Genomic DNA, 16114 nt, shown 5'->3' on the forward strand with positions numbered 1-16114 from the left:
ATTTTGGACGTTCTCGGCTTAATTATGCGCTAGGCCCCTGAATATGCAATGCCAAGTTTTTGCATTGTCAGATCGGACCAGCTGACTTTGAATCGATGGTGGCGGCGGGGGCAGTGGCATTCGGGTTGGCGGAGGTGTGCCTGTGCGTATTGGGGCTATGATAGACGCAGGGTCGATTGGCGGAGGGTCGGAGGTCATATGGTCGATAGTCGAGTCATTGGCATTATGGCAGCAGCTGCCGTTGATTGCGAGTGCAAATTATGCATGCGCCTCAAGCTGACCGCTTGCGAGATTACACACAGAAAATAAATGGCATCGGAATTTAAACATTAATGCTAAAATTATAGAATTACATTTTATTTGTTTGTGTTGCTAAAACTACTAGTCTCACCTTTTACAATATATTATTAAAAACAGCAATTAAAATTAGATACCAATTTAAGAATGGAATTCTAGTCACCTCTCTGCACACATTTCTTAATCAGCCAACTATTTCAATATGTATTTTTTCCAGTGCATAAGCCAAGGCAGTCAGTTATTGGCATGGCTGATTGGCCAACTGGTCGGCTGCGTAATGCCGGCTGTTGCCAGCGTCATAGTCGTGGCTGTTTAGCGTAATTGAATTACCAATTTTCCGTTCACGGACTTCAATTTATGGTTATTAATGCGGGGCTAAGAAAGCATGGCCCCTCCGCAAGTCGTTGACTTCTTGCGCTCCGGCTCCGCAAGGAAACTTGTCTGGCTGCTGTGGGGAAAAGTTAAAGAATTTGTATTTCCAGTGGGGTTTGGGGAGGTGAGTGCTGGGTAGAGCTGAAAATATGTGCAAAAACTTGGGAAAACTCGACTGCAAGCCAGGTGGGGGCAAAACCGAATGCGAATGCAATCCAAACTTCAAATAACAACAGGAAAATGCTCGGCAAAAGCAAAACTCGGCACAAAGAGGGAGCTTCGGCGAATAAAGAGCAAAAAGCAGCCGCAAAAATATTTATAGAAATTCGAAACAACAAAAAACGCGGCCAGAGGAAAGAAATTGAAAGCTCAAAATGCACACAAGCGTAAAAAGCAATAAAAAGAAAGCTGAGGCGAATATTTTCCACAGGACCTGGCAGAACCTTGAATACCCTAGCTACGTGTAGATTGAACGTCAAATTGGGTTAGTGAAAATACCAGGCTGGATGATTAGCGACAGCAGGCGGGGCATAATAGTTCCCAGGAATAGTTTGAAATCTTTGCGAATGCCAAGCACTTGGCATTTCTTCCCGAGAATTTCTCTCGTCAATTGTAGTAACATTTCCACCATCTGATGGCCACGACTAATGAAGAACATTACCGGTGAACCGTTCAGAAATTTCTAAGAACCCTTTGAGTTTGGCCAAAGTCAATGGCAGGCTTTGCGGTGGCATCCCTAATGGATTTCTTGGCATAATTAACCCAACCCGCATCCCACTCCCCTGCCCCACAACAAGGTCATGCGCTTGGGGTGAGTAGGCGGATTGGTAAAGTGTTGATGGTTTTCGGCAAAAATGCCAAAGGCAGCGCCAAAAAATATATATTTAAGCCAAGTCATGCGTGGCAATTTCCAGCTGGCTCGGCCACAATGCACGCACCATATTTATATATATATATATATGTTTATATGTCCTGGACGGTGGAGGATGGAATCCGATTCGCACTCAATGACATTTCTCATGCGTGGCAATTTATGTGGAACGGGGTTAACTTTAATTTGCTTTGACCAAAGTTTAAACTATTTGCCGCCGAAGCGAAAGGCGAAAGTTGTAGTCAGTCGCACATAAATCATATCCCTAAAGCATTTATGTTATTTATACAATTTCTGCTTACAGCACTTGGAGCTGCGAAATCGCCGGGGAAATGTCGTAATAGTGCCGGCTGCTCCCATAGAAAATCCATAAAGTGCCCGACCACTCGTATCTGTTTCAATTTGCATATCTTTGATTCGCCAGCTATTGTTGGTGCCACTCTACTCTGCGTCTACTCACTTCTGTTGTTCCTGCTGTCAGCACAAGTCTCCAAGGACACACAACATAATGCCACAAAATCTACCACGCCTCTTGCTCCTTTTCGGTCTTAGGGCCTTAGGTCCTTGGGTCCTTCGGATTCTGCGGGCTCACGCTTGGGGCTCAGGGATCAAGGCTCTCGGCTTTGCAGCCAATATCGCCACTAAGACGGGGAAACCATTTCATTTTACGTTTGACTAATAGAAAGGATTCATTATGAATTATACATATGCGCTGGCCTATGCGCGCTTGCTTGTGTGTGTGTTTGTCCTAAGCCCAACCCATAAGCAAGGATATGCCATGCGTGTCCTGGATAAATTTGTTTTCGCCGAACGTGTCCCTGCTGGCGTTGTGGTAATTTTTTAGCCCTGGTCATGGCCCAAGTCCCTGGCTGGCAGTTTGCTGCGGTTAATTTTCAGCGGAGATTTGCCCAGGACTCTGGCTTGATTAGAATTGATGAAGTGGATGTGGCCAAGTGTCAAGGGTTGGGCAAATGTCCCACTCTCGATTTCTTGCCTTTATTATTTATGAGCCTGGCTACCTGCATGATTGCGTAATGACTGCAGTGTCACATTCGTTACTATAAGTAAGTGAACCTACCATTTTTGTGAATAATTTATTTGATATAGACAACAATATTTAAATAACTTTAGATGTGTGGTGCTGGAGAAAATATGTTATTAAATCAATTATTTGAGTTCAATTAAGTTAATTTTGGTATTTTTCTCTCACCAATATGGAAGTACCTACCTACTAAGAATAACTTACAAACATTTATTCTCTACTCTTACTTCATTTTATGTCCAAGTGTAATCGAACCAAACCATGTGGCTTTTTTAAAATAACATCCAAGATTAATTCCCAACATTAATTCACCTTTTGAATATTCCGCCGGATTAAGTTTGACCATCCATTTGGGCATCCCCCACTCATTTCCTTGAACAATGGCCAAAATCTCAAACTCTTGCCACATAAATAGCATAAATAACCAGGAGACAAGGCACTCAAGTGTGAGCACACCCAGGAATACACACACAAAGTAAAGCAAGGAGCGGAATGCAAAACTATTTTTGATATTAATTTTCGAGGCGACAAAGTTTCGGTTAGAAGGAACCCAGAAGCAAATGGGTGGCCATTAATTTCCGGTCAAGTGGCTGATAGACAATCATAATTATTTATTTAGCACACATCAAATTGACCAAATGCACACGTGGTTGTGGTTCTGCCAATGGGCGGTAGGCGGTGGGTGGTTTGGATGGTGGGTTGGAGGGTGGGTTGGGAGACCTGCAGGATGAAGCGGTTTAGTTGTGCGGTTTGCCAAGGTGTTGAAATGTTTACTTTGTTCGAGGCCGACAACTACTGCGACTCGGAGTTAATGATGCATAACACTTGCGGTTGTCAAAGGCGTCGGATGGTGGCGTGGCCCCACAATATGTGTGTGCTTACAATTTATAGACCATAATTGCAACAATTTTGAGGCCCCTGCACTTGCCCGCCGCCCTTTTGATGCTCGCCCACGCACTTAACATTCTGATTTATCCAGTAAATGCACTCTGAAAGGGGCAGGTGGGCGTTGGGCGGGGGGGCGTGGCCGCAGGATGCCGAGCAATTTTAATGACATGCTGGCAGGCATCCAATCTATATGTTAAAACAAAGAGCAAGACTAAAAGGAACCTTCAATTTGCGCAATAGCTTGGAAATAATTTATAACAGTTCTGCAATGGCATCGTCGAACGAAAGAGAAAGGTAAAGGGCTGAAAGGGAAAGCTACTTCTAAGGATATCCGCAGCGACATCAGGTCCTTTCGCGAACCCACATATTTACTATACGTGCGGTAAAAAAATGAAATCCGTGTACCTACGACATTTGTTATGGGGAATTGGATTTTTGTTTTAACAAGGTTTTTATTTTATTAAAAAACTTTAATGGCATCACGAATAACGCAATTTACTGGAAATACAATTTTAACCACAACAACATTGAATGCATTGAATGATGGTATGTATACATTTAAACTTTGCCACTGGCGCTCATTAAAAGCGACTTAATTTCTTCTGTGGACCCTGTCCCCAATATATCATGTCAGCAATCAAGTCACAAAGAGAAAATCTGCTGACAGTTTGCATTTTGGCCGGCGTCCGAGAGCGTGAATCCCTCCTAGGAGCCCATCCCTCGGGCCTGGTAATTTCATGCTTGGCAACATTTCGCCAGCTCTTTGAGCCTTCTTCCTTATTTTACTTTTTTTTGGTTTTTTGGACAGGAACGCGATGATTTTTTCATTGCCGGTCAGTGGGAGACAAATTAAAAAGTTTTACGCATCTGACCCGCCCTAGAAGTGCCGCGGCATTATTAAAACTTTTATAATTTATCAAATATTCTGGGCTATTTTCGGACGCACAACGACAATTGTTTGCCGGACACATGACTGTCACGTCGCTGTCCGCACACTCCTTGTGTAATTGCCAAGCGGACTGGAATTTAAGTGGGTGAAATCCACAAATCAATAGGCAAATTATAAGTACACGCTTCGACAGTTCATTCTTTATGCATAAGCAGTGGGGGTGGCAGTTGGGGGCAGCAGCTGGGCGCACTCCCCAAGTCACCTGCCACTCGCTGGCCCATCAATCTTGGTCTATGATAACGCCTGGGCAGGTAGCTCGTAAATCTCGGCGCTATCTGGCAGCTCCTTGGCTCACCCACCACTATTTCCACAATTTTTTCTGTTTTCGGCTTTTGTTCTACGCGGTTCGCTCCTATTTGCGTAGCTGTCAGCCCGCACATGTGGCCATGTGAGTGAGCGATGAAGGGTATGGATCGGATCTGAAAGGAGCGGCTAGGAGCGGGCATCAAAGTGCCATCAAATCAATTCTGGAACGGCCCTCAAGTTTGCCCCGACGAAAGTTCGTCTTCGTCGGGCTTCGATCAAAATATTCATTGGCTGAGCTGGTTACATATTCATATTACCAGGCCACACAATGTAACACACTGTGGGGGTGCCTGTACTGCCTAGATACTGCTACACGCAGCAAATTAATGCTTTGGGGATGAACTTAAAGTTGTAAAGATTGCTCATAATTATATTCTTGGGATAAACCATTAGTAGAGGCGAAATTCATTAATTAAAGGGTAACATTCCCTGTAATGTCTTCATTTCCCCGAATTTCTCCAAGTGTAAACTGCCTTGCTTCGCACAGAGAACAATCGCTGTATTAGCAGGTGCATCTCATGTATGAGTGCACTTCTGGTCGGGGGCTTAGCACGCATCGAAGCCTTTCATTATTGGTAATCGCACTACGCCATACGGCATCGATCAAAGGCAGCCGGAGCTGCTTATAGATGCCCCAACCTCTGAGGTTATTAATCAATGGCCGGGTTGGGTCAAAAGGTGCATTAGAAAGCCACTGGCTTAACTACCAATCGAGCGAAATCAGTGTTCGGACATTGCATTGCTGCCAGCGAGGCGTGTACATGGTGCGTATACGTAATGTGCCGAAGCCAATAGATGAGTTGGCTCAAAGGTGTGGCCACTGATTCGACAGCATCAGACGCCGCAGACCGACAGATGGGAGTCCGAAATGAGCTCCTAGCGCGTTATTAAGTTGCATGCAATTAAAATTACGCGCGTAATCAGAGCGAAAAAAGATAAATTCGTGTGATAAATATATTTTCACGCTCTGCTTGCCTCACGCGTGCTTCGCGAAAATGCGCTGGTTCTGCGGCGGGACGGAGTTCGGTTCTCCGGCGTAATCAGGCTGCCGCACTGGGGGCTAATTAATTTCGCCACTTTACTCCGTTACGGGATCTCCAGGGAGGAGCTTTGGCTTAGCGGCTCCCCTCCGCTGGGGAAAAGCGCTTGTATCTGTGCGCCCAGCTTTGATTTTCGCTCGTTTTCTTTTTTCCATTTTCCGTTTTACATTTGGTCTTTTTTTTCTTGTTTGCCACAGCTACACTTTTTATATGCCACATACCAGCGAAGGTTATATTGGACCTCCATGGAACCGGCATAATGACTGGGTCTTAACAAAGAATCACATTTTTATTTGGAATACGCGGGTAGACAATCTTTTTAATTGTGTTAACTTACCGGTATCATGCCACTTAAAAATAACATTGCAATTAATCCGGATTTATGCAATCGTCATTAATAAAAGACTTCCAGTATATATAAATCAGCTTTTTTGGTAATAAACTCTACGATTTCAAAATGAATTTTACAGCGTAACTGGCTGTCGATTCCATCTCTCGAATAGCTTAACTCCTTCTTTCTACTTATTTAATTTGGGCTTCTCTACTACTTATAATTTTTTCTCCAACTAATTAAAATGGCTTATGTAGATGGTGTTGCCACAATTTTCTATCTCCAATAAACTAAAAGTTTCAGCAAAAGTTTAAATGCAATTTCCCAACGCACTAGGCTAGGCGCACAACCAGCACCATAAAAATGGTTAAAGACAAAGAGCTGGCAATTGGAACGGGAATTGGAATCTTGGCCTCAATGCGTACGCAAAAAAGTTTTTCTAGATGTTCGCATTTGGATTTCTTTCTTTCTGTTCCGAGCCAAAATAGTGAAGTTGCAGGCTCGACGGTCAGCTGATAAAGAGAATGCATGGCAAGAAGTGCTGATAAAATGTAGCCGGCAAAGAAACGAAAAATGTCAGCGGACCAACTACAAGTTCGAGTACAAAGCGCAGTGGGCGGGGAGAAATAAGTTTTCATGCGGCCGAAAGAGGGCGTGGCACGATAAAGTTGCCCCTCTGCCCGAGGAGCAATGGTTCTTGGCCAACTGGCGACACTTTCGAGGAGCATGCAAAGCGAGTTCCCGGGCAAAGTTGGCAAACAACATTAGTTGATGGCCCAAATGGGCCAACATGGCGCTCGTGGCAGTCAATAATAAGCAGGCGACATGTTGGCCAGAGCACACTTTCGGCCATCTCCCAAAAAAAGGGAAAGAAATAAAAAGAAAGGAGGCAGCTTAACAGACCTGCCCTGGATGAAAGTGTAGTTGGAGATGAAGACTTCTTCTCAACAAGTTTAAAGTTGCTGTCGAACTCTTGTTTCCCCCCAAATGGAGGGTAAAAAGTTGCAACTTTCCAAGAATTTATGTAAATTCGTGCTGCATTAAAGATACAGAAGGCGCAATGAAGAATGCACAACTTTTATTCGGAACAAGCTGGATCACGAAAAGTGGAACTTCCCATTTCCTCCTAACAGCATAATCAATAATTCGATCTATGTGAAAAGAGAACTAGAACACTTCGGAAAATCCAGCACATATTCATGACTACGCTTTTCAATTATAGAGGTCAAGAGTTCGGCCAGTTGAGCAGATAAAAATACGGTTAATTAATGACTGACACTGATGAGCTGGCCAACTTTGGTCATGCCGCTGCGCATTCATATTTAACCCATTTAACTCCTAATTAATACACTTCACACAAATTCATTTTAATTACACAAAATAAACCAAATATGTATGTAAATGCCGACTGTCACTCACTCGTATGCGTATATTTTCATGTTAATTACGCAAAAATCCGGCGTTGTGGGGGCGCCAAGCGAGAAAATCCTTTCACCAGGCCAACGACAGAGTTTGTTTGCCTGTCAGCGCCATTTGGCGAGCGATAAAATTAAAAAAAAAAAAGAATACGTAAATAAGGCAGAAACCAGCCGACAATACCGCCAACGTCAAAATGAAATAAATTTTATTTGCGGAAATAAAAAGGATTGCTTACTTTCCGGCGAACAGCACAGTCAGGACAACTTAAGTGGTATTTTCAAATCAGGTTTTTAGGAGCTTATTATGTGATCAAACCGCAGTTAATATTAAATAAAATGCACTCGATAACTCACATTAAATAAAATAAGAGAATAAGAAAGATTAAGACTAACTGCAACTTGTACTGCTGTTTAAACAATTATTATAAATACGTTCTTAATCCCACAGCTAATAGACATAATAATCTTGCGATATACTATATTGCTCAATTAACCATGGGTTCAGATATGGTAATTTGTTTATTCCATCGCTGCCTTATATCCAGCTATTCAAGGACCTCGGTGGAAAAGAGTGGAGCTACCTCAGTCCCGCACACCCACACACTCCATCAAACAACCACTGAAGTACAAACACATATGCACATTTCGTTTGTAATTAGTGTCGCAGCGGCTGTTTCGCTTTTGTCGCTGCCGCGTGTAAATTCAGAACATTAATTTTCTTAATTAGAGTATGCCAGTGTCCTTTATTGCCAACAAGGCGTCTCGCATATGCGACCATGTGCTCCATCTGGCAAATAGAGATCCAAATGCAAATGCTTATTAAATTAAATATGTATCTTTGAGTCGGTCGGTCGCCCGCTCTCATTACCATATAATTGAGTCGCACAAGCGAATAATTCAGTTTTTGGGGCAGAAGAAACCTAGCCGCGATTTATACGCATTAATGGGAAAGTCGGCGAAAAATTGGGTGGATAAATGGAAAGGGGGGGCGCGCAGTAAAGTAGCTCAGCCACATGCTGGTCGGCGAATGTTGGTCCATTATTTCATGATTCCTTTGCCATTTATCACCTGCAGGCACCGACCGCAATCGTTGGGCGAAATTACAAATAAAATGAATTGGTAAACGGGCCGGGAATGGATGAAACTGGCCTCCAGGGTTGGGTGGATTCAATGCCATCCATCCCACTGGGTGGGCAAAACAAAAGGGCTCTCACCTGGACAATTTGTCAAATCGCCACCGCAATTGCTCTGACCGAGCTTCGATTTCTGGCAAACGTCTTGGTACATTTTCCGCACTGCCATTGTGGTTGAAAATTAATTGAAAAACTTCGTGCAATCCACGCGGTTAGCTAATCGTCAAATACTTCAAATAATTGACTGAATTAAAATCATGTCGAGGGCTCTCGACTAATTTAGGCAAAGTGCACGTGAGTATCTGGTGAAATACTTGCTTCAATTAGGGCAAAAAAGTCAACGCAAAGGACATCACTTGGGTACCATTTTGCACATGCCCATGTCTCTTCTCAGTTGTCAAAGCATTTCTAACGAGTTATGAGACGAATTTGATGAAAAAACCCGGTATTTTTTCCATTCCTTAGTTTAGTCTTTAAATGGGACAAAGCGAGCATAGTCAATGAATGTGAGCAGCGTTTTAGAAGGCCACCCACATGAAATTCAAATTCCAAGATTCCGGGCCACAATGCCGGAATATGAAAGATATCTGTAAATTGTCATTCCGAAAACAATTCCCTTTTCTTGCACTGTCAATATGGTACACCTCCAACTAGACCTACTCCTCCCCGAAGGCCGAAATTGTACATTTTCATATGCCATGTTCCCATGCCGGAATTCATATTTCTGTGCATATGCATGTGCACAACAGATGAAATTGTTATTTTCTTTTTTTTCTTTTTTTTTCTATAGGCATTCCGCACTGCCCTCTAACTTAACACGATTTTGCACTCGTCCTGCAGAGGAGTCCTGCGAAAATGCAGGATACAAAAACCCAAAAAGACTATATTGCATATAAAGTGAGCTTTTCGAGTGGGAAAAGTGGGACAAGTGAACAACTATGTAAATGGCTCTTCATTTGGGCCATGTGACAGGCCAACTGCTGTCGCATTTATTTTTGGCACATTGCACTGAAAATATTTTGCAATATTTAGCCATTGATTTGCCCCACCCTTCATTATTTTTCTTTATTTTGCAGCACTATTTGAGCTTTAATCGATTTGGACAGGCATGTCCGAAGCAATTTAAATTCGAAATCGTGGCACTGTGAGCGGTAAATAAAATCACCAATTGCCGGTTGAAGAGCTAAATTTTCACCCGCTGACAGGCCAATCAAATTGGCATAAAATGGCCAAGTCCTATGTCCGACAAAACCGAAATCCGAAATGCGGATCTAATTGAAATTCACGCCGGTGTTCGGCTTAATTTTAAATCAAATTGCAAAATGCCAAACAAATTAATCGCCGTCAATGTGTTTAAGTCGAGTCGGATTTGCTGCCACCACTCTGCAGAACAGAACTCATTACAATTTTTAATTAATTTTGACAATAAGTTTCGCTGGCCAGGGAAAACGATGTCCGCTCTTTTCACCACTTTCGGGCTGACAGTTTGATTGAATTTGGCAAGGGAAAGGGTCGGATTTTCACTGCGGATTGATTTTGGGGCCCCAGTCGACGCGGGACTTACCTTTTCCTTTTGATTTCCCCAGAAATGTAAAACAATGTCAAAAGTTGTTAATGCCCGCAATCAGAAAACCAAAGACCCGGCCCCAATAGTGCACTTTTGTTTTCAATTTGCGAAAGGTAAAAATTGAAATTCGCATACACAGCTCTCGACTTTCGTACGCGTGTCTACAAATTAAATTCAATATTGGAGTTTCCCGAGTTTTCTCGCAAAAGAAAACTGCCTAGCTGGGGAAATACCGAGATGATGACCACGGCGACGCCGCTCTCCGCCTGTCCATCAATCAATCAAAGCACAAAGGTTACCTGAGGGAGAAATTTGCATGGGTTCACGCAGCGTTACCGGCGACGTCCCAAACAATTTGTGCGGCTTGCCTTTTTTTTTGATTCTCCTTATCCATTCCCTGGGTGGTTTTCTTATAGGGCGGCACAGGGGGATGTCAGATCCACAGCCTTGAATGGATGGGTTGAATGGTCCTGGCTGGGGCAAACTTAACCGCAGACGTATGGTCAAAAAGCTCTGGAGAATTGGCTCATGTTTTTTGCAAAGAGCTGTTTCTTTGCCTGCATACTTTCTGCATACCTTGTAGGAAAGGCAGGGTAGCTCAGCGATTTAAATACTATATAATAATGTTATATATAATTGGATAGAGGTAACCTTAGGACAACCATCCTATTTATTTATACCCATCTGAAATTAAGTAGAAAAATCTATAAATTCTATATTTAAGAATATAATTATAGTAATAGAAGGGGTATGCAGTTGGCCCATCCCAAAGTTTTCCCATTTGATTTGCATGTCCATTGCTGATTTCCTTTTGCGTTTTGCTTTATGCCTGCCAGGCCTGAAGTGGCCGGGAAAGCAAGTACAGAAAGCCAGGAGAAGAAAACAGCCGGGGGTAAAAAAGAAATAGAACTCGATGGCCGGGCGCCGTGTGGTAAATGGTTAAGGGCATGTCATGGCAATTTGCATTTTCAGCTTGACAAAGGATGTGCAGGACTATATAGCCGACCACGCCCCCCGCGCCACCACCCACTGATGGGCAACACACCCACCGCCTCTATTCAATTTTTGGCCGGGCAGCAGCTGCTGTTAATATGCAAACTGGGATTTCTTTTGTGGCTTTGATTTCGGTCCGATCCGCTGGACAATCACCGCTCGAAGCCACGGTGCCCATCCAGTTTCATATTCAATATCATGTTCAATAATTTGGCCTGGTACTGCGCCACCGGACATACATATGTATGTATGCATACATATAAAAGCAGATGGGCAATATTTGTGGCCCTGCCAGCATTGATTGCCATCGCTGAGCGTTTAATAGACTTTCAAATATTGCCACTTCGGCTTCGGTTTCATACTGCGGAGGATACTGCGGCGAGTGGGATATGGGCCAATAAGATAATTAATGTCCTGGGAGTAGGCCAGCACCCCGCCGCACCGCAAACACCCCCAGCCGTGCAAATCTACCCCAGCGCTCAAGGCGCCGACAAGGACGAACTGAAAGCTGGACCAACGCGCTGATTGCCTGCGTTAATGTTAATTGCCCTTGATGAGTTTTATGCGCTGCGCTAATGAACAAATGACTGCACATTGCCAATATGTATGAAAGGGCCAATACGGCGGCTACATCCTTGCACACACAGAAACTATGGGCCCCATAGGGTGTGTTTTGTGAACGGGGGGGCATATGATCCTGGCATTGTTTGCCGGAGGCAAGGCAACATTTAATTGCCGACCGGGGTCGTTTGGTTTGGAGCGTTAACGGCGCAGATAGTGGCTACATACATGAAGGTGGTTAATTGAATATTTAGGAAACCAAATTAAAGTCAGTTCTCAAAGGGCTTTAATTATCACTTAATTTACTGAAATGTTTTTTATTCCCAAGACTATGTTGAGACACATAGATCTTTATATTTTACCTTAATTTGAATTTAAAGGCAACGAAAGCGCTTCCTGCGAAACTAATATTCATGCAATTTGCAACAGTTTCCCTTGGAAAAACCATTTCCGAAAACTGTATTGCCCCTGAAGAATAGCTATTCTATTATGGTATACAAAACAGCGAAGCTGGGGAAAGTTACACCATCAGGACTTGCGGCTGATGTCCTGCCGCGTATTCGAAATTTACATACAACAGACTACAAAGAGAATTTGAAACCGAAAACAAAACCACCGCTGATGGCTGTCAAAAATAAAGAAGCGAACGTTTGCTAAATTAAGGAGGAAACCAAATTCCTGCACCGCGTTGCCCCGGAATCCACTGGCAAGTTGCAACTTGCAACGTCGCCTTTTTGCGTTAATGTCGGCGACTTCAACTTCATTTCCTGGCCGCAGGACCACCCAGAGCAAGACCAAGATCCAATTTGCAAGGAGCGGTCGCATCTGCTTCGTAGGCGTATACGTAATATTGTGGGAAAGGCAAGCAGGCAATGCACAAGCCAAAAAATGTGGCAACAAGAATGTGCCACTCCACAACCGCAATCACAGAGTTTTTCGGGTGGAGCCAGCAATTTTAGCCAAGAAATTGTCTCGCTGTCTCTTCCGTCCCGGCCACTTAATGACTTCCGCAAATAAAACGCTTTGTTCTGGGACAAGTTTAAAGCATTAGCACATTGCTACGAAAACCCAGAAGCTTCTGCAGTTGTTTGTACATATTTATCAGACTGTTTTTGTACTGCAATCTGCTAATGCATTTGGATGTGCGTCTAATGAATATTAATGACACCACCGACCGTCGAGGGCCGAGGCTAAATGGCAATAAAAATATTTCAATTAGAGCTCAGCTGCCAACGCACGCGGCAAGATCAACGACTTTGTTAATGCCACAACAAGCTGAAGATGCAACTGCAACCGCAGACAAACCACACAAATGGCACACAAAAAGATAAACCGATGCCAGCACGTTTGCATGCATAAATGATGGCCCACTGGGGAGAATCGGGTAATGTCGGGGCGAATCCCACTTTAAAAAGTTCAGGACATTTTTCTTAAATAATATGTTGATATATATACTTATTTTAAATCAAAATAACCAGGCATTTTCTATCAAATTTTAATGAGGTGGAAGGAATCACACCTGAGGTCACAAAAATGTCTATCACCGTAGAGGAGAGAAACTTCGGTCTGGTCACGAACCCGCTTACCGAAGCCCGGCAGATGGTTCACTCCTACACACTAAAGAACACCAAGGGCATGTCCGTGACGGTCATCCAGCTTGGGGCCACTATCCAGAGCATCTTCTTTCCGGATGGCTCCAAGAAGGTAGAGGATGTGTGCCTCGGGTTCGACGACATCGCTGGCTATATGACCAACAAGGCGGCCTATATGGGTGGAACCCTGGGGCGAGTGGCCAACCGAGTGGCCAGCGGTGGGTTTACTTTGGATGAGACTACAGTCAACCTGACTAGGAATTTTGAGGTAATAAATTAGATTTAAGTTTTATGTGCTTAGCATAAATAAGGGTTGTGACAATTTAATATTAATACAAAACCCGATTCATTCAGGGCCAGTTTCATCTGCACGGTGGATTCTTGGGATTCGACAGCGTCATTTGGGAAGTGGTGCAGAAGACACCAGAGGGTGTTGTGTTTCGCCATCAATCCCAACATGGTCACGAGGGCTATCCAGGCATTCTAACGTGCCTTATCACCTACCGCCTGGACAATGAGGACCGTTTGTCTATTAGTTTCGAGGCCAACACTGACCGCCAGACAATTGTCAATCTCTCAAACCATGCCTATTTCAATCTAGCTGGTCATAATGCAGGACCCAAAGGCCTTGCAGAGCACACGGTGGAGATAGCATCTAGTGAGATTGTGGAAACAGATGACCGGCAAATTCCAACAGGAGAGTTAACCCTTGTTGATAACACGGCTTATGATCTCAGGTCACCTGTGGTCCTGGGAGATCGCCTCAAGCAGTTTGAGCATCGTCCGATCCAGGGTTTCGACAACTGCTATGTGGTCAATGGAGGTCAACTGTTGAGATCTACCGTGAAGGTGGCCAAGATAGTGCATCCGCCAAGTGGTCGGGCACTAGAGGTATGGACAAATCAGCCAGGCGTTCAGTTCTATACCGCCAATAATATAACCAAGATAACTGGCAAGAAGGGATCCTTTTATGTGAAACACGGCTCCTTCTGCGTCCAAACGGAGAAGTTTCCGGATGCCGTAAATCACCAGAATTTCCCGTCAATCAATCTAAACCCTAATGAAACATACCGGCACGAAGTTGTGTACTGGTTTAAGGTTGAAAAGACCTGCAGGTGCTGTTATAAAAAGTAACCACGAACCTCGTAAATAAAGATTCCTAACACCTTAGATTGACTACAGGTTTTTATAGAATATTATATTCGTACCCATCAAAAATATTTCACATTTCGTTTCCCATTACCTAAAGATCAAATCGCTCTTCGCATTATTTTCGCCATTGAATAATTTAATGAAAATAATAAAGGAAATGCAATTTATAGTTCAAGTGCTGAACTCCACAAATTTCGATAAAAATTTTCAATTTTGGTTACGAAACAGCTGCAGGGGCCACGCGATATCCATGCTATAAATTTACCACAAACAATATGCAGTTAACCAAATTTTGTTGCTCCAATATTCCACCTACCTGTGCGAAAGCTCTCTTGTCCGTATGTCTGTATACATGTGTCTGTATGTTAGTGGGTATTTGCGGCAAACCCTTTGGGGTTATCAGCTAACATGGGGCCACCTTGTCAAAATAAACCATTCAATTAGTGTTGGAAAATTGAATTTTCCATGCAGCCTGTTGATGCGGTAGCTGTGATAAGCTGCGGGCCATCGACACCCTCCGCATTTCTTGGCCACATCATGGCACAAGAAATTTCATTAGCCTAACGAGTTGTTTGCTCGGCAGGCCGAGGTAAAAACTTTGTCATCTCTCGGACGACTGAAGTTGTGTTCCTAAAGCTAAAGACCTTGTCTGCACTGCAGTCCTTATGAAAAAAGCCTGAATAAGTGATTTTTGTAGAGAAACCGAGCGAGAAAAATGCATTACCTGAGAATAAAAATTTATGGAAATAAGTTTGTCTCTATCAAGATTGCAAAAATCAATCAAAATTTAAATATGTGATCTAATCTAAAAGAAAATAGTTGGCCTCCTAGCATGTCTAAAAATCAGCCCACTAGAAAGCATCGTACCCGTACTCTTTTGAAACCTCAAGAATACTCCTAGATGTACTAATGATGTCAATTCCCACAACCGACATTAATCTGTATTCAGACAGTAGGCTCTGGTCATATTATGGGCCCGCACAAATAATGTTAACAAGCCCATAATTAAATATTTGCACAATATTTTTCGTGATTAAAATAAAAGTCAAACAAAGCAATACAGGACAGGAAAAGTTGTTTAAAATGCACAACACACATAAACATGTAATGATGACAGAGTCGGCTTCAGGTTAACCGCACAAACGAAGCTCACTAGAAAATAAAAAATAAAAATTAAGCTCGCCGCTGCTGATTACCTAACAAACCAAAAAACCCAGAATAATTTCCATGCGAAAGGTTAACAGATTTTGTTAAAAATAAGGCAGGGAAATGGGGGAAAAAAAGCCAACACAAACAGAACGCTAAACAATCAAGAGTGAAACTTCCACCACCACAGCTTATGTTGCTCTTTAACAAATTCATTATAACTTTTGCTATTAAAAACATTAGAAGCGACTGTACGCATTCCGTTCAGACTTAAAACCGAGGACGATTCCCCCAGTTTGCCATATATTCACATACACAGTTCGTCGGCTTGCCAGCCGGAGCAATTTAACCCAAATGCTTATCATTTAGCCATTTAATTTAACCTTTTGCCCGGCACACACATGCCACCAAAAATGAAGGGGAGCAAAAATTGGTGGCTAAAGGATATTTTTGAGT

At 43.2% G+C, this 16114-nt stretch overlaps 1 protein-coding gene across 1 annotated transcript; it reads left to right on the forward strand.

Annotated features, from left to right (window-relative positions):
- Nucleotides 1–13248: 13248 nt before the first annotated feature.
- On the forward strand, nt 13249–14530 carry LOC117142427 (aldose 1-epimerase). The gene is made up of 2 exons (XM_033306391.1): nt 13249–13628; nt 13715–14530. The coding sequence occupies exons 1-2, from the start codon at nt 13302–13304 to the stop codon at nt 14492–14494; spliced, it is 1107 nt and encodes a 368-aa protein (XP_033162282.1). The 5' UTR covers nt 13249–13301; the 3' UTR covers nt 14495–14530.
- The last annotated feature ends 1584 nt before the right edge of the window (nt 14531–16114 follow it).

The sequence above is a fragment of the Drosophila mauritiana genome, chromosome 2L, assembly GCF_004382145.1.
Source record: "Drosophila mauritiana strain mau12 chromosome 2L, ASM438214v1, whole genome shotgun sequence".
NCBI classification, from domain to species: domain Eukaryota; kingdom Metazoa; phylum Arthropoda; class Insecta; order Diptera; family Drosophilidae; genus Drosophila; species Drosophila mauritiana.